The sequence below is a fragment of the Vicugna pacos genome, chromosome 11 (assembly GCF_048564905.1).
Source record: "Vicugna pacos chromosome 11, VicPac4, whole genome shotgun sequence".
In the NCBI taxonomy this organism is placed as follows: domain Eukaryota; kingdom Metazoa; phylum Chordata; class Mammalia; order Artiodactyla; family Camelidae; genus Vicugna; species Vicugna pacos.
The window spans coordinates 101,539,540-101,565,845 of NC_132997.1; the positions used below are offsets into that span (position 1 = coordinate 101,539,540).

At 59.3% G+C, this 26,306-nt stretch overlaps 1 protein-coding gene across 2 annotated transcripts in view; it reads left to right on the plus strand.

The window, feature by feature from the left end:
- INPP5A (inositol polyphosphate-5-phosphatase A) overlaps positions 1-26,306 on the plus strand; it is a 158,438-nt gene that overhangs the window by 73,607 nt on the left and 58,525 nt on the right. For both annotated transcript variants that reach the window (XM_006207445.3, XM_072972158.1), the window contains one exon: positions 472-559. In XM_006207445.3, the coding sequence (XP_006207507.1) occupies positions 472-559 (88 nt within the window). The remainder of the gene's footprint in view (positions 1-471; positions 560-26,306) is intronic.

Here is a 26,306-nt window from a genome sequence, read left to right on the forward strand (position 1 = left end):
CCTCCCCATCGGCGCAGAGCCTCAGACACTGGGCCCTGGTGTTCAGCTCTTGTCCAGTGAGGAACAAAAGGGTTGGGATCGCCCGGGCCTGGGAGTCTGTGTCACCTCCGGGAGGGCCGAGCAGACCCCGGAACACCCCATGCGCTTTCCCGGAGTGGCCCTGGGCGTGTTCGCAGTATCTCTGCACCCTGGTCTCCTTCCCCGAGAGCCTGTGTCCTGCTGTCTCCCGGCGGGTGGGGCCGCCTGCCCGGGGCGCACAGTGGGTCTCAGCATCTGCCCCTTCCTGTCTCCACCTCTCCCCTTCTCCTCCCCTCCCCATCTCCCCCCAGCCCAGTTGGTGGCTGTTGTTTCCAGTATGATGTAAATCTAACAAGGCAGCCAGGCCTCCCTTCCGTGCCTGGTACGCACACCTGTGAAATGGTGCGGGGTCTGCGTGGCTCCGCAGTACAGAACTCGCCCTCTTCCTTCCAGGGAGCTGCTGTCCAGTGATGCCATGAAGGAGTATAACAGGGCGCGCGTCTACCTGGACGAAAACTACAAGTCCCAGGAGCATTTCACGGTACGTGCCCCCTCGCCCCGGAGAGTCGGCTTCGGGCGCGGCCCGCATGCGCTGACGCGGCCCCCCGCCGGTCCCACAGGGAGAGGCGGGGGCAGCTCTGTCACTGGCAGAACGTGACCGGGCCTGAGTTAAAGCGTCACGCGGCCTGGGGGAACAGCTCGGGGTGTGTGCGTGGTGCAGGGGTGGGTGGGGCTCTTGCAGGGGCAGGTGCGGGACCGGCGCTGGCGGCGGCTGGCTGGGGCAGGGGGATGCAGTCTGGAGCCCATCTCTGCCGAAGCCCTGCACCCGCAACCTTCTGCTCCCGCAACCTTCATCTTGACCGCACCCCCGGGGCCGTCTGGCGGGTCTTCTCCCGAAGGAGCCACTGTTCGGACATCCTGCGCCGGAGTCAGGGCAGCAGACATGCGGCTGCCCTTCCCCAGAGACTGCGATGCTGGAGAGGCCCTGCCCGTTTCAGTCCTTAAATTTCGGGCATCTGATGCCGGTCGTGCAATGGTCATGGGACTGCGGGTGTGCGTCTCCTTTCCCTGGGGTCTTCCCTCTGCTCTCTGCTCGTGGGGCCCCGGCATCACAGGGGCTTCATGCCGAGCACCGTTAGGCTCCCCGGGCAGCGAGGTGGGGGCGTGGCCCCTCCGCCTCCCCTTGTCCCTGACGGCTCCTTCTCTCAGCTCAGTCTTCGAGTTCCAGACACCCATGCTTCCCTTGCTGTGACCCGGCTTCCTGTGCATCCCAAGCGGGACTTTCAGATGAAAAGCTCGAGATCTGAAATGGAAGCTACACTGGGTTCCTGCCGGTTAGGGGCTGCAGGGTAAAAGAAAAGGTAATTGAACCTGAAGGTGTGGCAAGAGAAGGTATGGAGAAAGGCCCAAACCATTACCGGATCGTCGGCCCCCGTGGTCAGTGGTGTGAGTGGAACCCTGGGCGGGACGGGGGGTAGGAAAGGGCTGGCGTTCTTCAGAGTTTGAAACACGTAAACCGATACACACAGTCAGTAACGAGCTTCCGGCAGGACACACAGGCGCTCGGGGTCCCGCCCTCCCCTCCGAGGCTCGGTCTCTGCTGGGCCATAGAGCCACCCCAGCCGCTGCCTCCTCAGGAGGCAGCCCTCGGGCCTCGCAGCCGCCGTTACAGCAGGACAGAAGCTTTACAAGTGACAGGAGGAAGGGAGCACCAGCAGCGTGGGCTCTGAGGTGGTGGGAGTGGCCGGGTCGGCGTCGGCAGGGATTTGGAGCAAGGAACGTGACGAGGGGAGGGTCAGTTCCTCTGAGACGTGACAGCCGTCGTGTGAGCACGCGGTGCCAGGGCTCCAAGTCGGGGAGCCTGTGGGTCCGTGCCCAGTGGGGCACCAGCCAGCGAGAGCTCAGTGACGCCCCCGGGACCCTGGCTTTGGGGTCAGTGGCGCAGCCAAGGGACAAGGACATGGCCCGGGGCAGCCCCGGCCTGGAAACGGCAGCTGTCGGCTCTTCTTCAAAGACGTCTTTCCAAACGAAGGTGGAAGGTGTGTCAGCAGAGACTTCTTCGGAGGATGAGGTTGGCTCTTAACCTTCCTGGGGAGACCGGCTGGAGGCGGGTCCGTCCCCAGGACTCGGATGTGCCCACCCTGGCGGCCAGAGCACAAGCCTTCCTGGGCCTGGACGCGTCTTGGCCTCTGGGTGTGTGTGGAACGTTCCACACACTGAAATCTGGGCTGAAGACTCACCTGGGCGCGGGAGGCGGGAGTCACGTGGCCCCGCTCTCCGACCACAAGGGAGCTGCGTGACGAGTAAACAGAAGCATGTCCGGAAAACTCCCTGACATTTGGAAATAAATAGCAAACTTGTAGACAACCCACGAGTCACAAAGGAAATTAGAAGTTGTTTCCGATAACATGAAAAGCAAAGTAAAAACCGTCAGAATCTATGAGACGCGTCTTAAGTAGCGCTTCGAGGGAAACTTCTGGCGTTAAATGCTTGCCGTAGGAAGTTTTAAAATGAAGAATAAGTTAACCCAAAGCAAGATCAGAGTGGGGGTGTGTCTGGGGGCAGAGACGGAAGGTGAGGGGCAGCTGGGGGTCTCTCCTGGGCTGAGGCCGCCCCTCTGCTAAGGGAGCGTCCTCGCGGGGCCTTGGGCGCCCCGGGGCTGAACGAGCAGTGAGGAGTAGGCACAGCTCATGGGTGGACGGGGCCTGGGTTCTTGCACAGAAGCTGCAGCCTCAGGAGGGCCGGGAGCCCCTCTGTCGCTGCTGCCTGTCTGTGTCTCACACACCAGGCAAGTTTTTCAGGGTTTTCTGAAGTGCTCAGTTTTCTAGTTCCCTGTGGTCTGCTAGGTGTCACCTGTCACGACAGGCATCTCAGTAGCTGAAATGCTCAGCGGACTGAGGTTATCGCCGCAGGGGCCCCGGGGCTGAGTGCGGTGTTTGGTCTTTCCTTGTCCCTTGAGATTGATCTCAAAACATCGTCTCACAATCTGCAGTGGAAAACAGAAACCTGAGAAAGAGCCTTCCCATAACTCAGCGACTTCACTGGAGAAGTAAGCGTCTTGCACACCGTTGTGTATGATGAGGACAATCATCAAAAGTTGTCTGATGACAAAAATTGGAAGTAATTTGAAATACCAAGAATTAAACATTTTTACACCGAGGACCAGGCATACGATGGAACGGTCTGCTACAAACTGTGCCCTGGAAGAGTGTGCATCCGTGCATGTGCCGGGCGTGTGCCGGGGCAGCTGACGGCGACCTTACACCCAGCCTGCTCCTCCTTGCCTGCCTACTGTCGATTTAAAGCATCTCACAGTGAGAGCCCTCAGTGTTTTCCTGTCTTGGTCTTCAATGCACTGGTGACAGGTTAGCTGGTGTCCCGGCTGGCTGCTGGCTCCCGGACGGCATCCCCTGGGGCGAGACTGACTGCACAGGACAGCACTGCACTGGGCGTGGGTCAAGGCCAGGTCTGAGGCCCTGAGGCCGTGTCTCGTGGTGTCCACAGGACTGGACAGTGTCTGGGAGAGGGGACGAAGCCCAAGCTCCCAAGGAGGGTGTGGGTGCCCAACGGTGCTGTGTCCCCCGGTGGTCCCCTCCTGCAGCCACGGTCCACCGTGGGCACGTTCACGGCCCGCAGGGTAACTGGGTACCTGGAACAGCCGTGCTTCCTGGTGGGAAGTGGTCGGTGGTCTCCATGCTCCTGGTCTGGACCTTGTCCTAGACTCAGCACGGTGTGCGCGTGCGTGTGTGCACATTTGTCACCCGTCTGCTGACCAGGACTGTGGTGGGTTGCGGTAAAGCCCGCCTGACCCTGGCCCTGCAGTGCGTCCCCTTTGTGCCCGCCCATCACCCTCCGTGTGTCACGCGTGGAGCCATCTCTGCAGCGTTCCCTGGATGTCCTGGTGGAGAGGACCCTGTGCTCTGGCGTCCTGGGCAGGGTGGGCCAGCTAATGGCCACCCTCCCACCACAGCCTGATGGCCTCTGGCTGTCAAAGGGAGGAAAATTTAATTTTTACAAGATTAATGGCATTGGAGCAATATTTTTAGCTGAGTGTGGTTCAAATAATAGGCCATTAATTGAAAAAGGAAATTGAAATGAATTTATCTTGTACATAAACGCTGTCACAGGTATTAATAGGGATCAGAAAATAGTGGCCTGTTCCCAGAAGGAGGGTGAGCCTGAAGCTGCACCTGGTGATGAGCGTGGGGGGGGCGCGCGGAGCATGGGGGCTGCAGCCTGGGGGGTGGGGGGCAGAGGCCTGAGGGGAGCGTGGCCTGGGGGACCTCTGAGCCTACAGGGCTGTGACCTGGGGTGAGGACTGTGACCTGGGGGGGGGCCTGCGGCCTGGGGAGACAGTGGCCTAGGGGAGCAATGGCCTGGGGAGGGCTGTGACCTAGGGGGCTGTGACGGCATGAGGGTGTGGGGGGCTGCAGCACAGGCAGGAGCTTGCAGATGCTCATATTCACCAGGAGATGGCGCCAAAGCAACATCTCGTACCCTGAGCAGGGGACGCTCAGAGGGCAATTTTTAGATTCAAAAAAGATTGTTAAATCCTGTCCTTCCATAAGAACCATCCCGAGTGGCCATTCACTTAAGCAGGTGGCTCGGCTAGTCTGCTCGGGCCTGAGGAGACAGCGCCCCATTGGCCGTCCTGGGCGGGTCCAATCTGCCTGCGTTTTCTGCGGGAATCCAGGAGTTGGAACCCTGTTCCTTCAGAGGCACCACCAGCCTTGCAGTGACGTCGCCCGTCCCATTCACGGGAACTCACTCACTGCCCTCCCGGGCCGAGGGCCTGGCTCCGGGTGAGCAGGCGGACGGCAGGCGCTCGTGCTGGTCCAGCCCCAGCCGCCTGGGCCCTTGCCTCCTGGCAGCGGCCACCTCGGTGTGCTGGGTGCTGGGGTTCTCATACTGTGCCTTCCTCCCCAGCTCTCTTCCCTGCGCCCAGGGCCTGGAGTTGGGCCAGCAAACGTGCTCTGATCAGGGAGGGGGTCCTGGGGCGGAGGAGGCCGTCCCAGCTGCGTGTTGGACGTGCCTGCCCTCAGTGTGGACCCCCACCAGGGCGGCTCATGGGGAGTCCCAGCCGAGGACAGAGCTTGAGGCTCCACTTTGGAGATCGGCAAGATGGGAGGCCCATCATGGGTGCGGTGGGGGAGGTGGGGGCAGAGTGGGCGGGAGCCACGGGTCAGGGAGGAAAGACCCCACGGGGGGGGGCGCCCCCAGGCACCTGCCTTCCCCAGCCCAGACCCCTGCCTGGGGCTGCCCCGGAGGATGCCGACTTCGGTGTGCCCAGGGGCCTGGAGGAGGTGCCCAGCAGAGAAGGGTCCGGCCTCTGGTGGGGCCTGTGCCGCTGTGGCCTGGACGGGCTTTGTCCCGGGGATGGAACACTGCCAGCGCTCTCTGTGGCGAAGGATAAACGCCCTCCGTGTCCTGGCAGGCACCTGCGTCCGACCTGCCCCCGACGGCTCTGTTTGCCGAGAAAGAACCAGGGTGTCCGGTACTAACCACCGGGAGTGTCAGGATGCGCTGCTTCTGCCCACGCCAGGCCAGGCCAGGCGCTCTCATGGAAGAAAGTGACCATCTCCAGGGCCACATGGTTGTGAGCAGAAATGGCAGCAGGAGGTGACTTGGGAGCCCCTTGAAGTGTGACTGAGGGGGACCTGGGCTGGGGCCACTCCTGGGGTGGCTCTGGTGTCCCTTGTGGGCACCGCATGGTGGAGCCAGCGGCCATGATCTGCACACCTGGTGGATCCGCACCTGCAGGCGCATGGGTACCTGTACCTGGTGCGACATTTGCAAGTGCAGACGAGCACCGGGAGGCAGGGGTGTGGCTGTCACTTGGCCCCTCCTGGACTCCGTGGTACCATGTTTTGCCAGCCCTGTGGCCCCCTGTCGTCTTGGAGGAAGGTGGCTGCCAGTCCAGCCACACCCTCTGTCCTCAGCCCCTCCTGCTCTTCCCTTCCTCTGTCCCCTGCAGGCCCCCACTTCCTTTCCATCCCTGGGCCAGAGCAAACCTGCCTCAGGGCCTTTGCACCAGTCTGGCCCCACCTGGGCGCCCCTTCTTCCCCAGTTACCTGTGGGCTAGCTGCCTCAGGAAAGCCCTGCCTGGACCTCCCTGTCAGCCCTGCTTCTTCCCTTGTCCCATCTGCTCCTCCCTGTTCTATGTAATCCTGCCCTCCCAGGCCTGGCTCCCCGCTCTGTCATGCATGCTCTGTGTGGACAGTGTCAGCACACCCTCTGTAAATTGTTGGGTTTAATGATCGAGTCCATTGGAAGACCGTTAATCAGGCATGTGATGTGAATCCGTGACTCTGTCAGAAAGATGATTCATACAAGAACACTTGGAGGAAACTTTCTCGGCTACAAGGACAGGTTCCAAGGAAGGCTGGGACTTTCCTCAGGCAGTGCCGGCCTCCAGGGACACAGATGCCCCGTCTCCCCCACGCCCATGAATGCTGGGCCCGAGCATAGGGAGGGACTGAGGGGTTCCCCCCGGGGTGTGCAAGGGCTGCATGTAGACCCACTGGGCGGGGTGGGCCAGGTTCAGGGACAGGGTCCCCGGGGGAGGCACCGAGCACAGTGTCCAGACGGAGGGACCAGGAAACCCTCTGAGTCACACGGAGTGTCCGAAGGCTGCGGCGGGAGCCTGCGGGGCCCCGGTTTCCCGCAGTGGTCTCCCCACACTCCCTCCTCCTGGTTTCAGAGGCTCATCCAGCCCCTTGGAAAATGCTTCCACCCAGACCCCAGGATCGGCCCCCTGGGAACCCCCCAGAGAGGCAGTGGGTCACAGGCACTGCCTTCTTAACCTCGGCGCCCCCGGCGCCCTCGGCCTGACACCGAGGAGGTGCTGCACGGTTCTCAAGGCTGCGAAGTGCCCACCAATGCAGCTGAGAGTCATGTCTGACTTTGCCGTGTGTGGGGAGCGGAGACAGGCATCACCCGCCGGCCGACAGGGCTGAACGTGGAGACTCAGAGTGACAGCTTTCCTACCCCCGGCTCCAGCGTGGCAGAATGAGGATGAAGTTGTGAACTTACTGTTGTGTAACTTCCTCATCTGATTGCACTGCAGGGTAAAACATCCAGCATGGGGGCCCCTCACTGTTCTCCTGGTCATTTGTCTGACCTGGGAGCCCAGAATAGGGGCTGGTGTGCATTCAGGCTTGTCCAGGTTGGTAATGGCCCAAGGAGACACGGCCAGGGGCCACTCACGTGACTTTATCACCTGGTGACCCCACATCCTCCCCCCTCACCTGGTGACCCTGCATCCTCCCCTCTCACCTGGTACCCAGTCCTCCCCTCTCACGTGGTGGCCCCACATCCTCCCCACTCACTTGGTGACTTGCTTGAGTGCAGCGGCGGTCCACAGTGGGCACAGAGGACGGGCTGGTGGAGGACACTTACCCACATGGCCTTGGCAGTCTTGGGGTTGCCTTAACATGTGGTGGTTCTGACTTCCCCTCAAAGCTCTGAAGGTGGGGATCCATCTGGGCAGAGACAGGTCCGTGCTCTTCAGCACTGGAACCTGGCGACCCCAGGGCACTGGGAAGACGGGGGGCTGTGGGGGGCTTCCTGGGTTGCGAGGCCATGACTGGCGGCGCCTCTGCTGCCCGAGGGTCCTGGGCTCAGCCCTGCCTCCAGCCTGCGGCCTCCGCCTTCATCCCTGGCTAAGTAGATCCCTGAAAAGAGGAGCATAGGTGGGCTTCCCTTGCTGAGGCGAGAGTGGCCAGACCAGAAACCCACGGACATGGACTTGAGGGCCACCAAGGTTTCCCACGGCCTCGCTTGTCCAGGGTGAAATCAAACGAGGGAGGAAAAGTGACCCTTTCAGGCCCCTCCGGGAAGCACCTCCCATTCCAGCCTGAAGCTTCACTTTGAAAACCCACCTGGCCCATGGGTTCCAGGTCCAGGGGGACGCTGTGCCCTGACAGCAGGTCCCCCCAGAGTCAGACCTCGCGGCCCAGGGGCAGCCCTGGCACCCGGGGCTCTGCCTACACCCGGGGGCTCCATCCACACAGAGAGGGGCCCATCCTCACCTAGGAGGAGTCCGTCCTCACCTGGAGGGATCTGTCCACACTCCCACTTACTCCATTGTCCATGCTGGTGGCTCTTGGGCCCAGGATACCTTGACAGCTGGTCACCAGCAAACTGGCTCCTTCCTCTTCCTTCCCCTCCCGTCTTGGGGGCTCCTTCTTCTCCTCACGAGGGAGCGCGCCTGGAGGGTCCCGCTGGCCTCGGTGGCCTCCTACGGGAGGGTCTGGGCCTCCCTCTGGCAAAGTGGGGTCTGCCCCCGCCCGACCCAGGGCGCCTGCTGGAGGGGGGTGCGCGGCTGCTCTTTCCGTCGCAGTCTGGGGCCCTGGGGGACGGGCCCGAAGCTGTGCTCCTCCTGGGGAGACGCCCTCTCAGACCCTCCTGGCACCCTTCTCTGAGACCTGCCCCTTTCCTCAGATTTCAGGGAACATTCATGGAAGGTTCATGGCGTTACTGCTGTTCTCTGGGCCGAGGACGGGGGCCGAGGGGCGTGCGTTTCTGGCGCGGGCACCGTTGTGCCTTAGGAGGCCCCTGCCTCGCCCCAGCTCCATGCCTCTCCCGCCTGTGGGGCCAGACAGGGCTGATGAAGTGAGGGAAGCAAGATTGGTTTTCCGAGGGCACCGGGCCTTCCGCGCTCCGCTAAATCACGCCGCCTGCCCAGCGGGCGGGGCAGCGCGCCCCCGGCTCGGCGCCCGCGGCCCCACGGGACGGGTGATGTGCAGCCGGGCGGCGGCCGGGGCTGCAGGGAAGGTGAAGCTGTCATATCGATCTTTTTAGCACTAAAATATGAGCCACTTTACTCTGCTCCCCGCTGCTGTGATGTGAAAAATAATAACTCGGATCCAAATTAAAAATATTGATCCCTGGAAGGTGCAGAAAGTAAATAAACGCTCCCGAAGTTTTCGGGTCAGCCCGAGACGGCGCTCAGCAGTAAATGTGTCCGCACGTCAGGGCCCAGGCTTCTTGATCTGTGTTTTCTTTAAATTGATTTTTCATTATTTACTTCCTAAAAGTGTTGGAATTTGGTCCTCCACTGTTAAAGCCCAGTGTTTGGGCGAATTATTTCTTTGGGGCTTATGAGGTGCGCCTAATCCACTCACCCATTGATTGATTGATTTTTGACTCAATGAGCTTGCAGCCCCTGCCTTATTTAGGGCTTCCATCATAATTTTTTACACATTTAGGCTTGACTTTTTTATTTCCCTCTAACAGATGAGCTGGCGTGGGGCTATCCAACAGGGAGGACAGTTGCCACGAGGTTGATTTTATCCGGCCGTGCCTTCTGGGGAGACGCTGGGTGTGTCCTGGCCAAGGGCCAGTGGTGGAGCAGAGCCTTTCCCGGCCCCTGTAACCCAGCTGCCCGTCTGGGCTGCGACCTCGGGGTCCGAGAGCTGCTGGAGTCTCAGGTGCCAAGGTTTTCCGTGAGCTCAGGGAGACACTGAGCTGTGTGTTTCTGGAAGGGTCTCCCCAACCCAGGGCCCTGAAGCTTGAGCAGGTCCCAGTCGCTGCACAGCCTGGGTCCGCGAGGCCTGGCAGGAAGGCGGGAGGGATGGAGCCAGGGCGGCTCAAGAAGGAAGAGGAAGTGGTGCCTGGGCACCTCCTGTGTGGCTGTTTGTGGGGTGAGAGCTCGCCCGGGAAGACCTCGGACTTAAAACGTGGCTCTTGACCAACAGCACGCCCTGCAGCACTGAGACCAGTGACCATTTCCTCCTAGTGTCCAGGATGAGAGGCTCCCTGGGCTGGGCCATGGGCAGCGGGAGGAAGGGGCTGTGCCCAGGGCTCTCGGGGGAGGCGGCGTGCTGTCCCCACTGAGCTTGGTGTGCTTCACGTCGCTGTGCGCCCCTTGGTGTCCGGAAGACCCTGTGCGTCTGCTCGCAGCCGTGAGAGCAGGGCAGACGTTTTCAGTGCGTGCCGTCCAGCTGGTGGTGCTGAGCCGTGTTGAGAACAGGTGGTGACACGGAAACGCTTGCAGGCTCAGTGCTAGCTCGAGTGGGAGCACTTCACGAACCGCCTCTCATGGGACCCTCACACCGCCCATGGCTGCCCCGGTTGGACGGGGAGGAGGCCGAGGCTGTGGGGTCTTCTCTGCCTCACTTGGACTTGCAGCGTGGCTGCGGGAGCCTGGGGTTCTGATCCACTGAGTCCAGGACAGGCTGGGAAGGCCGACAGATGTTTCTGGGAGAGGCTGGTGTGCTGACTGGTGGGAAGGAGGGCCACTGCCAGGCCTGGGGGCAATCACTGCATCCCTTGACAGAGGCCAGGGCCCCCAGGAGTCTAGGCGGGCCTGTCTGGAGGGATGGGGGCTCATGGAGAAAGGAACTGCTTTTCTCTGTCCTGGTTTGGAGGCAATGGCCGCTGCATGCTGGCAGGTAGTGGGCACCCCCAGGTGTGGCGCTGGCCCTTTGGGTGTGGCACCTACTCCAGGGTTTTGGGTGGGGGATGGGAGGAGCCCTGTCATCCTGGGCACATGACCAGGTCTCTGGGGACTAAGCACCCTGCAGCAGGGAACTTGTCCCTGAGTGTCGGATGCCCATGAGTGTCCAGTCATGTGGCCACATTTGCCAGCTGTAATGTCCTTTCCTGGAGCACCAGTACCTGCCCTTCACTTTGGGTACCATTTCCACCCGTAGAAGCAGTATTTCGGACAAGAACACGTGTCTAGGAGGCTGGCACGGCCTTCAGATGCATGTGGGAGGCTTGCTGGCTGTGTTGAGAAGTTCTAGAGCATTACCTCTCCACTTCCTCACCAAGGACCAAGAGAGGACCGCTGGAGAGCAGGGGCCAGCAGTGGAATGCTCCCCGCAGGCCCCGAGCTGAGACCACACGTGTCAGCCTCCTCTCGGAGGCCTCAGTGAAGTCTGCTGCTCTTGGTGGAGGTCTTGGTCCAGCTTCCTGGGCACGAAGGTGGAGTGAAGCCTTTCCACTTGGCTACAGGGTGTGTGTGTTGTGCTCTGTGTGTTGGGCCTGCTGCCGGGGGCCATGGATGCAGACACAAGACATGCATGCTGACCATGACACCCCAAGTGCCCACACTTCTCAAGGCCACACTGGAAGGCAGAAGACCTACCTCAACCCCTGGCGTGCCGGGAATTCCCATCCAGAATGCTCATCCAGCCAGTCTGTAAACATGTGGGCAGGGAAAATGAAGACTGTATTTTAGGTATGTAAGGTCTTTTTAAAAAATGTCCCCAGTGCCCTTAGTCAGGAAGCTTTGGTACTCTATCAGAAGGTCCAGGAAACACAGGAAGCTGGGGTTCGAGTGTACCAGCTCCCCTGAGGGTGTGGAGCAGAGAGCTCGGACATGAGTGCTGGTTACTTCCACCCTGACCAGGTGTCTGCTGGGCTCTTAGCAGAGAGCTTGTCTGGCGCCCTGAGCATGAAAAGCACATCCCCTTTCTGTTCAGCCCCGTAAACTCTGATGTGTGCTGCTCTGTGCTGGGCCTGATTCTCTCAGGGGAATCCCCAGGTCAGCAGAGACGGGAGATCCCAGGAGCATGACATGTATGTGACAGGAGAGCGCGCAGCCATGCAGCTGGTTAGGTTTCTAAGAGAGAGTCTCCAAAGTGAAATTAATAGGTTTTTATGTTTTGAGATACCGAGATGAGGTTTAGAGAGTGTGTGAATGAATTATGATGAATGAATGTTAAAGAACTCTGTTAACAAAAAAGAAGGCGATAATGAGCTCCAGGGAAAACAAAAAGCTGCTCGAGAGGGGAAACGCAATCTTAATGCAATAAGAGCATTTTCAAAGCTATAATGACATAAGTGCTGATTATTAATTTATTTAAAGCTGTTTTTATCCAGAGAATGGGGATCAGAGATAGTTGTGTGTGTGTCTGTGTGTGTGAGAGACAGTCATGTAATTGAAGGGAAAAGTGGTATAAAGGGATAAAATCCCCGTCTTCTGCAGTGGAAACATCAATAGTTAATGTTGAAAACTAGAAAATCAAGGAGCAGCATTGTCAACTTCAGAGACATGGAGGTAAATATCTAAAGAAGACAACTGAGAGGCAGCAACAGCCTCGGGGGTAAAAAACTGAAGTGATCAGGGCACTGCTGAAGCCTTGCAACTGTGACTTTTTTGGACAAACTTAAAAAAAAAATAGCAGGAAGAGATTCCTTCTCTCAATGGTGACCTCAGAGAAGACTTGCAGAGGAGGAGGTGGTGTTTGGGTGGTGTGGTGATGGGGAGGTGGCACGTGGACTTGTGCGCTGGTGCATCGAAGCAGCTCTGGGCAGTGAGCAAGGGTAATCCCAGCCGTCCGGGCGTGGGCTGTCTGAAGGAGACGGCATGGGAGGGGGAGGCTAGCATCCTGAAGATTCTCTGAGATCAGGTGAAGGGATGTGAACGTGATTCGGGGGGGGGGGCACTGCAGTTTTGGGAAAAGAGGTGAGGCCACCGGAGCTATGGAAAGGCAGAGAAGGGATAGGTGGGTTGTTTCAAATTTCAAAGGCCTGTCAGACGTAGCCTTGAAGTTCTTGTTGAAGTAAATGCACAGAATAGACCAGAAGTAGTGATCCACTTTGGTTTTATTTTCTCGACTCTGGTCCGTTCTTCTCGCTAAGCCTGAGCCATCCAGGGAATGTTCCCTAGTGAACGCTGGAGAGAAGCGGGGCCAAACCAACCCGGGGGGTGAAGACGGTGCAGGTCTCTGCGTCTCACTGGGATGAGGAGGCCAGAGTGTGTCCAGTCCTAGAGTCAAGCTTGCTGTCCCCTCCCCCACACACATCCTTATACTCCAGCCAGATCACACTGTGCCCCCAGATGCATAGCTCCACCCCTTTGTGATGCAGGTTTGAAGAAGTCCAGAGCCCAGTGCAAATTGTTTGAGGCTTGAGATCAACTTTACTGAACTGACTGCACTGAAAGTAATGAGGACAATGTCTCCTTCAGGAAGAAACAGTAGAAAGTGAAGTGCTTTCCTGAACAGTCAGAGTGGATTTCTAACCCAAAGGTATTTTGTTTACATCTTTAAAATCTAGTCACGTAGTTACGGCTTGAAAGCTGTTCATTTGTAAGTGATTCAGGTAGAACGTGAAATTCAAACAACGTTACCATTTGTAATAGCATCAAAATATGAAATACTGCATAACGTAGGCCAAACACACCAGCACAACGTATTGCTTAGAGAAATAAAAGAAAATGTGGAGAGATACACCATGTTCATGGGTTGAAAGACTCAGTGTCCTTGAGATGTTAACGTTAACTTCTCCCACAGTGACGTGAAGGTTTGGTGTGGTACCAGCTAAAATCCGAGCAGACCCTTTTATTGCAGAAGTTGAGAAACTGCTTCCAAAGTTTATGTGGAAACGTAAGAGGACACAGACTAAGCGAAGCAGCTTAGCAGCGCGCAGCGGTGGGGGACGCGCGCTGCCTGCTTACGGCTCGCTGTGGCCCTGCGGCGCTTGGGCAGTGAGGTGCTGCTGGGACCCAGGTAACACTCATTAGGCCACGCACGTGAGGGCCACACTGTCCGCCAGAGGCCACGGATTTCCCACTATTGGCTGAAGTTGGAAGACGGGCCGTGTCACGGGCTGGTGAGGGCGAGCAAGAGCCTGAGCTCTCGGGTGCTGCCGCGGCGGATGCTGCAAGCCACACAGCCGCTGAGCAAGACATGCTGGCAGATTCCTAGCCGGTGAAAAGCACGCCTGCCCGACGACCTAAGCACTCCACCTCGGGCCTCACCTAAGGCGAGTGAAAGCACACGGCCACACGAGGGCTGTGTGCAACTTTACTGATAAAACCCCAAGCTGTGAGCACCCAGACACCCCCCAGCAGGTCCATGGGTGAACAGGCAGCAGAGCCGCCCAGCAGGAGGAGGGAAGGGATCACTGCTGCCCGCAGCAGCGTGGGTGGACGTCAGAGTCACTGTGCTGAGTGGACGACGCCACACCAAGTGCACCTTCTGTGTGAGTCCACCGATACGCTCTTGACAGTGCAAGCTGACCTGCAGGGGTTCCTGCGATGGGGCTGGAGGGAGGGGTGATGAGGAGCAGAGGGACACGGGCCTCTCGGGGTGACAGGCATGCTTGTTACCTTGGCCGTGGTGATGGCTTCATGGGCGTGGAGACGCGTCAGACCCCTGCTAAGTGCAGACTTGAAGTCCACACAGTTTTGTGAATGTCTGTCATGCGTCAGTAACACACACACAAAATCTAGTCGGGTGGTTAACGGCTGATAAGCTGTCAAACTTTAAATGATTTAATTGAAAAGGAAAGTGTTTCCCTTGCAAGCTGACTCCATGTGAAATCTTTACACATCTCTCTACGCGTCTTATGATTAAGGAAACTTAACGTTCCGCAAGAAATGTTAGCAAAGTGTGAATAACTTTCAGTTTCACGTGCACGCCATTCAGGCATTATCAACGTAAAATTAAGAAGACATTCTTCAGGTTAAATAGGGCTGCACTGACTCTGAACATAACGGCACTCCAGCTCGACACGATGGTTTTGGTTGACACTGGTCCATGTTCCTCTGTGCTCTGGGCAGGCAGGAGCTGTCTTCTGCTGTGCAGTGACCAGTCGATTTGCACGCGGTTTGCGTTCCTGTGAGGAAGTGCGGGGGCCTGCAGGGTGGGTGTGGGGGACCGGGAAGAAGCAGCTGCGGGGGCTGCGGCTCCACGCGGCACGTGGCATGAGGCGTGATCACCAGTGCAGGCGACGCTCCCTCCACCCACCACAGCTGATCCCACAGCTGCCCGCTCCCTGCCCCCCCGGCTGCCCCCCCCCGCTGTCCCCCACTGCCGTGACGCTCGTTGCGTCTGTGGGGTCACGGTTCCGTGGGGAAGGGGTCCCTGTTCCTTTGCCCAGAGCCCTGCTTGGGGCAGTTTTCTGATCGTGGCGGTTGATTGGTCTCTGCTTCCCTCCCTCCCCGCAGGCCGCTCTCGGCGAGGCCCCAGCCAGCGGGGTCCCTGCCCAAGGGTGGGGGGTGGCCAGACCCAGCCATCACCCCCCAGCTGGCCTGGAGGGCCGTCCCTGTGTTCTCTCTCCCGGCGGGGAATCCGCACCGGGCTCCTGGCTGCAGCCGATCGGTCAGGCGCAGACAGGTGTGATGGAACGTGTGTCACCCGCCGTGTCACCGCCGCCCAACTGCAGCAGAGAAATGTATTGGTGAACAACTGAAAAATTGTAAAGCTCTTAAGGACTTTCATGCTTGTTAGCATTTTTTGACAGAAAATCAGTGAAGCAGTGAACATAAAAAGTGGTGTCGGCTTACGGTTTCCCTTGTCCCTTCCCAGGCCCTGCACTGCCCAGGGCTCCCCGGCCGGGCTCCTTGGGGTCCCCACCTCCGGCTCTGTGTCTACTGCGCGGGGCTCCCAGGGCTGCGAGCTCGTGCTCCCCGAGGAGCCCCCGGAGCCCCCAAGCAGGTGCATCCCAGACGCCCACAGCTGGACTTGAGGTGCCCAGGAAGGGGCGGCAGGAGCGCGGCCCTTGTCGGGGTTCAGAGCCCGGTTCTGGGAGGAGCCGGAGTCTTTGGGGGGCAGCCTCAGGGCTACGGAGGCCCTGTGAGGAGGGGGCTCTGCCAAGGCCTCCCCAGGTGCTCCCCAGGCGAGTGGCGCCGGCTGGCCTCCCGGGCTGACCGCTGCTGTGCCTCTGAGGTAGCTTGGGGTTGGGGCTCTGCCCTGAGACTGTCCGCCGCCCACCCTGAGGACAGCGAGGCGCGAGTTCTTTCCGGGATGATGACCTGCCCGGGCCACCTGCTTCATCTGATGCCACTGCGTGTGCGGCCCTGCAGCCCGAGCGCTGGACCGAGAGCTGCTGGCTGGTGCTGGGCTTCTTCGGCCGGTCTCTAGGTGTCCTCTGAGTCCACCTCCACACCCACGTGTGCAGACGGCCGGCCAGTGCTCCCTGCGGCCTGCTGTGTGTGGTCGGTTGGTCAGAGGTCCTGCCTCCCGCCCACGCCTTGTGAGGCCTGTGGGTTTGACTCAGTGGAGACGTGGCCGTGGGGCTTTGTGTGCGGGCAACGTCTTCTTGGACTCACGTCTGTTAGGCCTGCCCCCGTCCAGTTGTCCAGATCGTGCTACTCCTGTCAGTCAGCAGCCAGTTCGGCCTGAAGGGCAGGAAATGGCATTGGACTCGCCGCGCAGGGTCCGTGGGCTGGTCTGGACAGAGGCCTGCTCTGCGGTGCCTGCAGTGTTGCCTCAGGGCTGGTGCTGGATCAGGGCCCCCATCAGCTGGGGTCTTGTCAGCAGAGGCTCCACATGCCCCCTTTGCAGCCCAGGTGCTGAGCTGCCAGAGCCCCAAACTTTCCAGAGTGGGGAGAGGGGCAGCGCCTCCAGGGTGCGCGACCTCGGGCTGGATCCCCAGGCTGAGCCGCTCCTGCCCCGGGCTGCCCAGGCCCTCGGACAAGAGAAGAGTTCGAGAAGCGGAGCTTGGACACCGCTTACGTCCAGAGTCTCTGCTGATGTCTCTTGTGTCCAGAAAAGGCCGACAGTCAGCCTGGGGCCATCCACTCTCCCCTGGGAGTGAGTGCCCCGAGGCTGCACGCGCCCTTCGAAGGCAGGAAGCCACCTCTTGGACTCAGAAGTCCCCGTCCTGACAGCCAGCGTATCCCTCGGTTTTCCCTTGATCTCGGGTCTGTTGCCTTTCAGGAGAAGACGTGCTTTTGAATTATCACCAGGAAGAGCCGGTTGGGATTTGGGGTTTTCCTCGCTGTGTAATTGTTTTCTGGGTTGAAGGGAGGAACGCGGTGCCCTGGTGACCCGTCACGTTTGCCTGGAAATCAGATAATCAGACGCCTGGCCTCCTTCCACGCTGTGATGAAAACGTCCTTCCCGCCTAGTTCTCGTCTTCAAACGGGAGTGACCTGCACTCGGGGTGTCTGTGGTTAGGAGCTGGGGTGGGGACCACGCTCTGACAGGCGTGCTTCCACGGTGGTGCTGTTTGTCCGCGGTCCTGCTGGCGGGGCCGTGAGGACGGGGAGGTTGTCACACGCGGAGACAGACACACACAGGCCCTTTCTGCGTGCAGGCCACCGCAGAGCTCCCTCCTCCCTCTGCAGACAGCTTCACATTCAGGCCCAAAGCGCACAAAGTGCCTGTCAGGTCCCCCGGAACACCCGGTGAGAGGTACGCTGGCCAGAGGCCCTGGCCACCTTCCGGAGCGGGACAGTGTCCCCAGCGGTCCAAGGAAACCCTGAAAGACTGGCCGCACAGCGCCCACACGGCTTTCAAGTGGAAGTTGTGACACTTTTCCTCTGCATCTTGAGATGGATGTTTGGTCGTCAGCTTTACTGCTGATCTGAGGGGCGAGACCCAGTGCCTGCGGCTGCCCCCGTGGAGCAGCACCCCTGTGCTGCGGGCGGTGCCCCGCGTGCCCCCTGACCCCGAGTAGCGGCTCAGTCGGGGGCAGGAGCTCCCGTGCGTGCGGCCGGTCAGGGGCCTGACGTGTGCCCCGTGCCCAATGCTCCGGGTCACGGGTGGGTGGAGGCTGTTTTTGTTTGTTTAATTTTCTTTTTGTTAATCCCCAGTCCCACTGCCTCTCAGGGAGAAGGGCTGGGCGTGGCTGTCCAAGCTGGGGCCGACCAGCCAGGGCCGGCGGGCTGAGGGTTAGGTATCTGCTCTCGAGACCCAGGCAGGTGAGCCGTGCTTTCACGTGTCTAGTCAAGGCGGCTGTCCGAGCTTGGACAGCAGACGTTTCCCGTGACCCGCGGGCTTTTGGGTCAGAGCTTCGCTATGTAATCAATGTTGGCTGTTCTTCCAACCATCGAAATGGTTTAAAGGGTTTTCAAAGGAGCGGGAACAAATCAAATCAAATCATAACTGTTGTATCTCATCCCAGAGTTAAGTGTGTTTTTTAAAACGTGGGCCGCGTACAGCGTCTCCTCCCAGTTTTCATCTATTATCACAATAATTGAGTTTGTAGCTGGAATTAGATTTGTCAAATCGCGTTATCCTCTTTAGAAATTGGATAGGTACCCTGGCAGGGCGCGACAGAGTTAATCCGCTTTGCTGAGGCCCCCAGTGGCACCACGCGGCGCGTCCAGGCGGCTCAGACATCTTCCTGTCACCCTGGACACGATGTAATTTCTCCTCAATCCCTTGTGCAAATAATGACATTTGAATCGAGCATTAACAGGCTTAATTACTTTAAAATTGTCATTTTAATTTACACTGATATAGTATTGATCATACAAGCAGAGATTAAGCTGTTCAGCGGAGCGGGTGATGGGGAATTAAACACTAAAGGGCCCTCGAGGGGCCGCGCGCTGCCCGGCGGGAGCCGAGGAGGGTTGCGGCTTCTCGGTAATGAACTGGCGGCATGCGAGGACATGAATCTCGGGCTCCGGCAGGAGCGGAAGTAATGGGGTTTGGGAGGCGCTTGCAGGTTATTCATTCGCTGCCATGCACCAATTCTCCAGTGATCCATCCGCCCCTCCAACGTTTATTTATCCAGCAAATTCCGCGCTTTGACCTTTAGGCTAAGCACATCGAACGTAAGTTGGAGTGGAGATTTTTCAGGTGTAACTTTTGTAAGTATCTGTTATTTTTTCTTCTGTCGAAATAACATCCAACAAATGACGTGCCTTTTCTGCTGCACTCGCGGCCGTGGGGACCGCGGTGGGCGGGCGGGCCGGCGTGCTGCAGCTTTGAACGGTTCCAGAGGCAGGTCCCAGGTTTAAGTGCCGCTGGTCTCGTTTCAGACAAAATGACTTGTCTTGCGTTTTTCCTGGAACCCTCAGCCCTTTGGCTCTCTCTTCCGCTCGCCTTTAAGCTTCCTGCAGTCAGAGCTCCACCCCGGCTGGGGGCTGCTGCCGGGGGTGGAGAAAGCATGGAAGCGAGGCAGACTGTTCCTTTTTCAGGAGCAGGCCGTTGACAGACTTCCTGGGCTCACGTCGGAGCACATCAGATACTTTAACCTCAAACCGTTTCCCTCTGTAGAGGTTACGTAGTAAAAACTGAACGTGACTGATTTTATAGCTCAATAGGGAAAAATGAAATTCCTGCTCACAGCCCATAACGGCTTTATTTTAAACCACGGGCTAGAGATTCAATTAAGGCATGGTCAGGGAAATGAAGACATGCTGGCCGTGTGCTTGGTGAACGCAGGTTTGCACGGGGAGCACGAGAAGGGCTGATGGCTCCTCTTCGCCGTGGCTGACAAGCTGCTGTCCTGGTTCACTTGCTCGCTGGGTAGCCCGCTCACCTTCAGCCCTGAACCACAGCACTTCCGGTCGAACGGCCGTGTGCGGAGGCCTCCCCAGCACTGCTGGCTTTTACCCGATGACTGTCTTTGCTGGGCTTGTTCTAAGAACTTGACCCCCGCCCCCATTTTACAGCTGGGAAGCCTGAGGCGCAGATGGGCCCAGAGACGGCTCGTAACTGGTCCGGCCGGCACAGCGGGCAAGGAGCCCCGCGGCCCCACCGGGGCCTCTCGCTGTCCGTGCAGATCGATAGTGTTCTATTCTCAACTGTGCACTTCGGACCTGCCAGCCCACCTTCTCGGACAAGGAAGGACAGGAGCCCCCCACGGTTCCCAGGGACGCGCGGGGACAGACGACCTGCTCTGTGGGCTCAGCCTTGGCCTCGCGTCTGCTCGGGCACCATTCACGTGGCATCTCTGCGGCGGTCCGCTGGTCCAGGGCAGGGCACGTGGCCTCGCCGGCAGGGTGGGCACCAGGCGCCGCCCTCCCTGGTGCTTGAGGATGTGCTCCAGGAGGCTCCCCTGAGATGGTCACGGGCGGAAACCATGGGGCTTCAGGGCTTGAACCTTCGACCCGAGTCCAAGGACAGCTTCGTCCTGTCGTGTTCCCTCCGGCTCTAATTCCGCCTCTTTGCACATTGTTCACCTTTCATCACTTCCTGCGGCCCCGCTCCCGCCTCAGGGGCAGGCTGCGCGTCTAGACTCACTCAGCGGCGCCCCGTGCCTTTAATGTCGCACGCACATGGCTGTCTCTGCGCAGGAGGGTCTGCCCCGGAGGGTCTGCCCCCCGTGTCCCCCTCTGCACTCACAGCCCCCGCACTCGTGATCTGTCCTCTGTTCCTGTCCAAATGCTCCACCCCGCCCTCCTCACGGTCTCTCCAGCCCCCGAGCCCCCTGAGTTTTCTGGACCTCCATGGGCAACTCCCCAGGCTCACAGACCTGTTCTCGGAGAGCCCCCCACCAAACTGCCCTCCGTGTCCCCCTCGCTGCCTCCAGCCCCACCCACCTCCCATGGCGTTGGACCGTGTGTCAGACCCACCCCCCATGTCTTTCCTCCAGCTCCACCCCGTGACCAGTGGGCAGGCAGCATGTGAGGTCCCTGGTCACACACTGGGGCTGCGTCCCCATCCCGACGGTGCAGGGCATCGGGCTCACAGTGGTGGGACTTAGCGCCCCCCCACCTCCGGGGGGCGCCGCCCAACTGCTGCGTTGCTGGTTTTTCCCTTTGTGCCCGATCGTCCCCATCAGCAGCCCACATGCCAGTGCCTCCCTCTCCTTATGGACAAAAAGCTCTCCTGACCCTGTATCTCCCCCGGGTTCTCAGTCCTGTGGAAATACTGGTTTCTTTTCTTTTTTAAGGAGAAAAGTGGGTATGCATGTGGCCGGGGCAGCAGGGCCGAAGTGGGGAGAGTGCAGGCGGGGGTGGACGGCACCCCTTCCCTGCGACTTTGCCAGGAGGTCGGGTCCACGTCGAGGCCACCAGTGGGATGGTTTCTCCTGGGGGCGGGGGCTGTTCATGGTTCGGCCTCAGAGGAGAGGTGAGGAAGGAGGGGTCTTTCTTTCACTTTATGGGGAGCTGCACCCGCACAAGGTGAAACGTGGGGCACAGAGGGGCTTCCTCCTTCACCTGCCTCCTTCTGGTTGGGCGGCTAGTGGTGACTTAGGGCTCTTGGTGTGGTGGCCTCTCCGTGGCCGAGGAGGGGAGGGGACAAGGATGGGGACAGCAGGGCTCCTGCATCTTTGCATGGCGGGGGGCGGGTGGGAAGTGTTACCACTGTCTCACGGGAGTGGGGGTTAACACTGAACTGTTTTGTCCTGACCCTGCGCCACCCACTGGAGGTCAGAGCACCCCTGGGAAAAGACGCTGTGATTGTCTTCCACGTCGCGGTGGAGAAGCCGGGGCTCGGGCAGGGTCAGTGACGTGGTGAGGTCTCTAGACCAGGAGGAGGTGGGTGCAGGACGTGACCGCCGCGTTCTGCTCCAGACCCGCGTCTGAGCCCCGGCTGCTCCCACCCAGCACGGGGGCCAGGGCGGAGGTGGCCTGAGCCGGGTCACGGTGCTCGTTTGGAGGTCCTTCAGGGGAGCGCTGGGGTCTGAAGCCTGAGGCAGGTGTTTGGAGGTGGCGTCCTGCAGAGCCCCGACTCACGGGAGGGGCAGAGGAGGGCGTACGGCTGCTGCTCCTCTGCTGACAGTGGTGCGTGGTCTCTCGCGGACCTCCCAGCAGGCAGATTGGATTGTGCCCCCTCTACAAGTGAGGCTTTCTCGGTGCACGTTTGCCCGAATCATGTAGCCAAAAGCTATGGGGCAGAAGACGACGCTGGTGACGCAGGGCCAGCAGAAGACCCTGAAGTGAATCGTGGGAGGACAGAAGGCTGGGGTGGGCGAAGGCGGAGACATGTATGTGGAGCCGAGGGGTCGGAAGCCCTTGTGGATCGTGAATGGCAGTTTTCCAGCACATGGAAGAACCCAGGACACAAATTCAGGAGTCCCGATGAGCCCCAGGCAGGACGCAAAGGCACTTGCACCCGGACAGGCCACAGTGAGACTGGTGGACCATGGACGGGGGGCCCTGCAGCGCTGCCGCGGGCAGGCAGCGGGACCCCGTCCTCAGCAAAAACACCTTCAAGAATGAAGGTGCAATGGACGTTTTTATTCAGATGAAACCCAAAAGGGACTTGTCACCAGCAGACCCACCCGAAGGGCAGTAAAGCCTGAAGGACGCTCTCTCCAAAAGCAAAGGGCCCGGCGGAAAGACGGTCGGAGGCAGGAAGGACAGGGCGTGAGGATGGCAGACACGGGGTGGACGTGGGTGATGGCGTGTGCAGTCGAAGCAGGAGACAGGGCCACCAGCACCAGCCGCGCAGGTGGAGGGGCGAGTGGAGTCGGCTCCGTGGGCTCAGAGGGGACAGTAATGCGGGGGCTGAGGGGCGGCTCCCGGGAGCCTCGCGCCCGCACGTGCCGCTGCTCCGGAGTCTCTGGGACAGGGACTGAGTGCGACTCTGTGAAACAGAAAGAGATGGAAATTTCCCAGTACAATTGAAATTTAAAAATCAATTAAACCTTTTCTGTAGCACTTTATATGCCCCAGGCGTCTCTAATGGCAGAAGGTATTCTGTAAACGGCTTGCGTTCCATGTGGGCCGTCTCTTAAAGTGCATCTTACTTTAATTATCCTATATCCATAATGCACATAACCTATTTCTCCAGGACATTTGTAAGAATGAAATTGTAATTGGAAAGCTAATGATTTTTAGAAGACAAAAGATGAAAGTCAGAGCTGTTTTAATTATGATGCAAACTCTCCACATAATTTAATTGGCATAAAACTTTATTGATTACCTTTCGTAATCATTTAGACATGGAAAAGTGACTTAATAAATTTCATAATTAAAACTAGTTGTTGTTTTAAGTCTGACATTTTTCTTTGCCCATTACTGAAACTTCGAGTTTGCAGAAGTATGTATTATTGCAAAGAATATTCCTATTGCAAGGAATGCCGTTGTGAGAGGAAAACGCTTAGGTGATGCAGATTTAAGGCGGTTTGGGGGTGCTGGCCGAGGAGGTCGGGTCAGCATTGCCCAGGAGGGTGGCGGGCACATGGCATGAGTTTGGGGATGTGGCCAGACCTTTCCCACCTGTTGTCAGCTGTCAGCTCCTGAGACATTAAACCCCGCAAAGGTCAGTAGGATTTCCCTTTTCGGAAGGAAGGTCCGAGACACTGTGAACAAAAACGGGTGATCACGTGGGTGGAGAAGGGAGTGTCGGGTCTTGGATGGACGGCATCTTCAGACGGCGTTTCCAAGATGGTGCCTGGGTGACATCCTCAGGGGCCAGCACTGCCCAGTGCTCCTTCTGTGAAGTGTCCTTCTGTGCTGACACGTCTGACGTCCCTGACACCCGCCTGCTCTCACCCACGAGTACTTCTTTGCTCTCTTCTCCCCATGACCCCCCGTGTCCCTGCCGGCCGCCGTGTCCCCTGCCCTGTGCTCTCATCCCTCCCCGGGAGCTCGGTAGCTTGTGTTGGGGACGTCCCCCTGCACTTACACCTGCCCAGACCTCTGTCCTGGACTCCAGGCGTATGTCCAGCTCCGCTCGTCCAGTGTCCCCCGAGGTGTCTTACGGCCTTTTCAGCCTCAGCTTGTCTGAAGCCAACGCCTGCCCTCCAGAGCCCACCCCGTCTCGGGTGGTGGCAGTGCCCGCTTCCAGCTGCCTGGGCGGAAACCTTGGAGTCGTCCCCCAAGCCACGTCCATTCTGTCAGGACGTCCCGGGGATGGTGCCTGTGCTCAGAAGCTGACCCTTCGTCTGAAGCCCCCGACCCTGGCTCTTAGGCCACCTGCCCGTGGAGACTTCTTGACTCCTGAGTGTGGCCGGAGACAGAGTTGGGGATGGGGTGAGGGGTTCTCTCAGGGTGGCCTCGCCCAGGTGGGTGTGGGGACACGACCTTGCAGTCCAAGGCTCCGGCATCCTCCCCCTTGTGACGCGCCCTCCCACAGCCCATCTGGGAGGCCGTCGTGAAGGGCCGTCTGGTGACGCTTCAGTCCTCCTCGCTGTGCTAACACGTTAGCAGCGCATTGACCTGGTGGGATTTGTCGTAGGGGCGGGGGGCGAGGAGGAGCTGTGCCTGCGGTGATGGCCCTCCCTGTCGGGGCCCCCTGACTGGGGACCCAGTGCCACGGCTGTGACAGGTTCAGCGCCCGGTGTCCAGCTTGCCAGCCTCCCCGGTGCTCGCCTTATAAAATGCTTTTTAATTCAGGAACAGAATATCATTAACTTTGTAAGTAGATGAATACAGTGGGCAACCAATTTAATTAGGTTCTGCTGTCGGCCGTTGGACAGGAGACGCAATGAGATTACGGGTGTGTCTCGGGGGCAGGCGGGCAGCCTAGGGGGGCCGTGCTGAGGGTCAGACGGGGGCCTTGGGGCCGCCACTCCGTGTTTAGCTCCGGGGGCTGAAATGGAAAGTCAGTACTTTGTAAATCAGCCCCTTCTCGTTTGAGATGGTGGCAGAGCTGCTCCGAGAGGCAGGGTGGCCTCGCGACAGTGACCTGCTAAATGCACCCTTCCCACCTGCTGCCCCGCAGGCACCGCCACCTCCCATCAGGTCGCCCGCCGGAGTGTGTTACACAGGAGATCAATGAAGCTCTACATTGATTCAAACAAAAGCCTTGTTTCATTTATTATTGTTTATAATCTAATGAATGTTACAGTAACTTTGCTTTGATTTATTACTCAATCTGTTAAATTGTTTTAAAACCAGGAGTCTCAGGGCTTACTCCTGTGAAGTGCTGTTCCCCTTACTGGTAAAAAGTGTGTTATTTTTTACAGTCGTGCTCAGCCTCTTGGAAGGCTGGAGGCCACGTGATGGGCTGTCCCTTGAAGTCGAGCAAACAGTCCCACGTGTTAGCTTGGGAGCCACTCACCCGTCGCTCCTCGGGGTGCCCTGCGTCTCCACATCTCCCCCGCTTAACCAGGAGTCGGCAGACTCCTGCCATGTGTGGTTGTTGTGCTGGGACTCAGAGGTGACCAGGCCGTCCTCAGGGAGTGTGTTCACAGAGCCACTGCGGGGCCCAGCTCCAAAGGCAGATGGAGCGGCCGGTGTGGCTGTGCACCCCAGTGGCGACTCTGGCGAGGCAGAGACCGTCCGCAGGCAGCTCGAGGGCCCCGGCGACGCCCGGGCGGGTGGGACCGGGGCTTCGGATTGCGTCCCCGCCGTGTTCCCTGTTAACACGGTGGGCACCCAGTACCCCCTTCCGAGCCCTGGAGGCCTGGTTCTGTGGTGGGAACTCAGGCCTTCCAGTCCCGTAGCTGCGCCTCGAAGCCGTCCTGCGGCTGGCGGTCAGGGCCTCCGCCCTGCGTCCACTGTTCTCGCCGACACACCTCGAGGCTGGACTGCGCTTGACTGCTGGGAGGTCGATAGCGCCCCTGACAGCCCGGCGTGTACACGTGCGAAGGTGTTTTCATTGTTCTTGGCCAAATGGGCAAGGAGTCAGTGTTCTCAGAGCTGGTGAGCACCTGCTGACAGGTGTGGGGTCAGAGGACCCCGAGCCAGGCCCGTCGGCCGTGCAGGGCCCTCCGGACGTCCTCGCGGCCTGTGGGAAGGGCCCCGAGATGCGGGAAAAGTTGGGTTGAACTTCGACTTTGCATGCTCACCAGAGCTAACTGTGGGTTCCTGACTGAATTACAGTTGCTGTTCCTGCACTGCCAACTTATTTTCCGTTTATTTATTGTGAACCTCTTAGTATTGTATCAACTTTAACATTCGATGAGGTGATGTTTAAAATCTTTGCAACCACGTTTCTTTTCTTGCGCTTCTCCAGAGTGCTCTGTACGTGAAACACATACCGTCCGTGGAGCAGCTGTCAGGTCCACTCACGGGCTGCTCCTGCGCCTTCCTGGGTCCACGTGCTGCCTGTGCCCGCCACCCCCTTAACTGGGACGGGCCCAGCCGCACGTCCTCGGGTGTGTGCGGCGGTGCCCCCGCTCCTCTGTCAGAGGGTGCGGAGCCGCTGCTGGACTCGGGGGGAGGGTGGGGGGCAGCGGCGGGCGCGCTGTTTGTTCTGCGCTTGCTCCGCGGGGCGTCTGTCGGCACCAACAGCGCACCTAAGTCCCCGTCACACACACGGGTACACGTGGAAAGAATGTGTAACCACACACATGCGTTAAGTTTGATTTCCAGATAAAGAAATGATTGTTGGTATCAGAGGTCGCCTTCCTGCCCCGGCCCAGCCCTGACACTTCAGTCTTTTCACGGGTGGGGTGAGCAGGACTGGACCCGCCACCCGGAGTGGCTCCCGGCACCCGGCAGGCACTCCCTGGCCGCGTGTTCAGTTGACCGTGGATGGGCAGGGCTGGTGGCACTGGGGGTTGGGGGGAGCGGGGCTGCCGCTCAGTCCTGAGGGGCGTGAGGGTGAGGAGCGAGGGGCTGGACCCTTGGAGGACGGCCGGGCTCTGGTGGAGCAGGTGGGAGCCAGGGAGCCAGGGCCGCAACAGGGACTGCCGTGCTGCCGTGACCGAGCCCGGGGTCCTGCACCCAGGACCAGTCCCTCTCCGCCCAGACCCTTGCCCGCTGCTCCGCACAGCCCGCGCAGCAGACGGGGGACCGCGGGCCGGCGTCTGTGGGG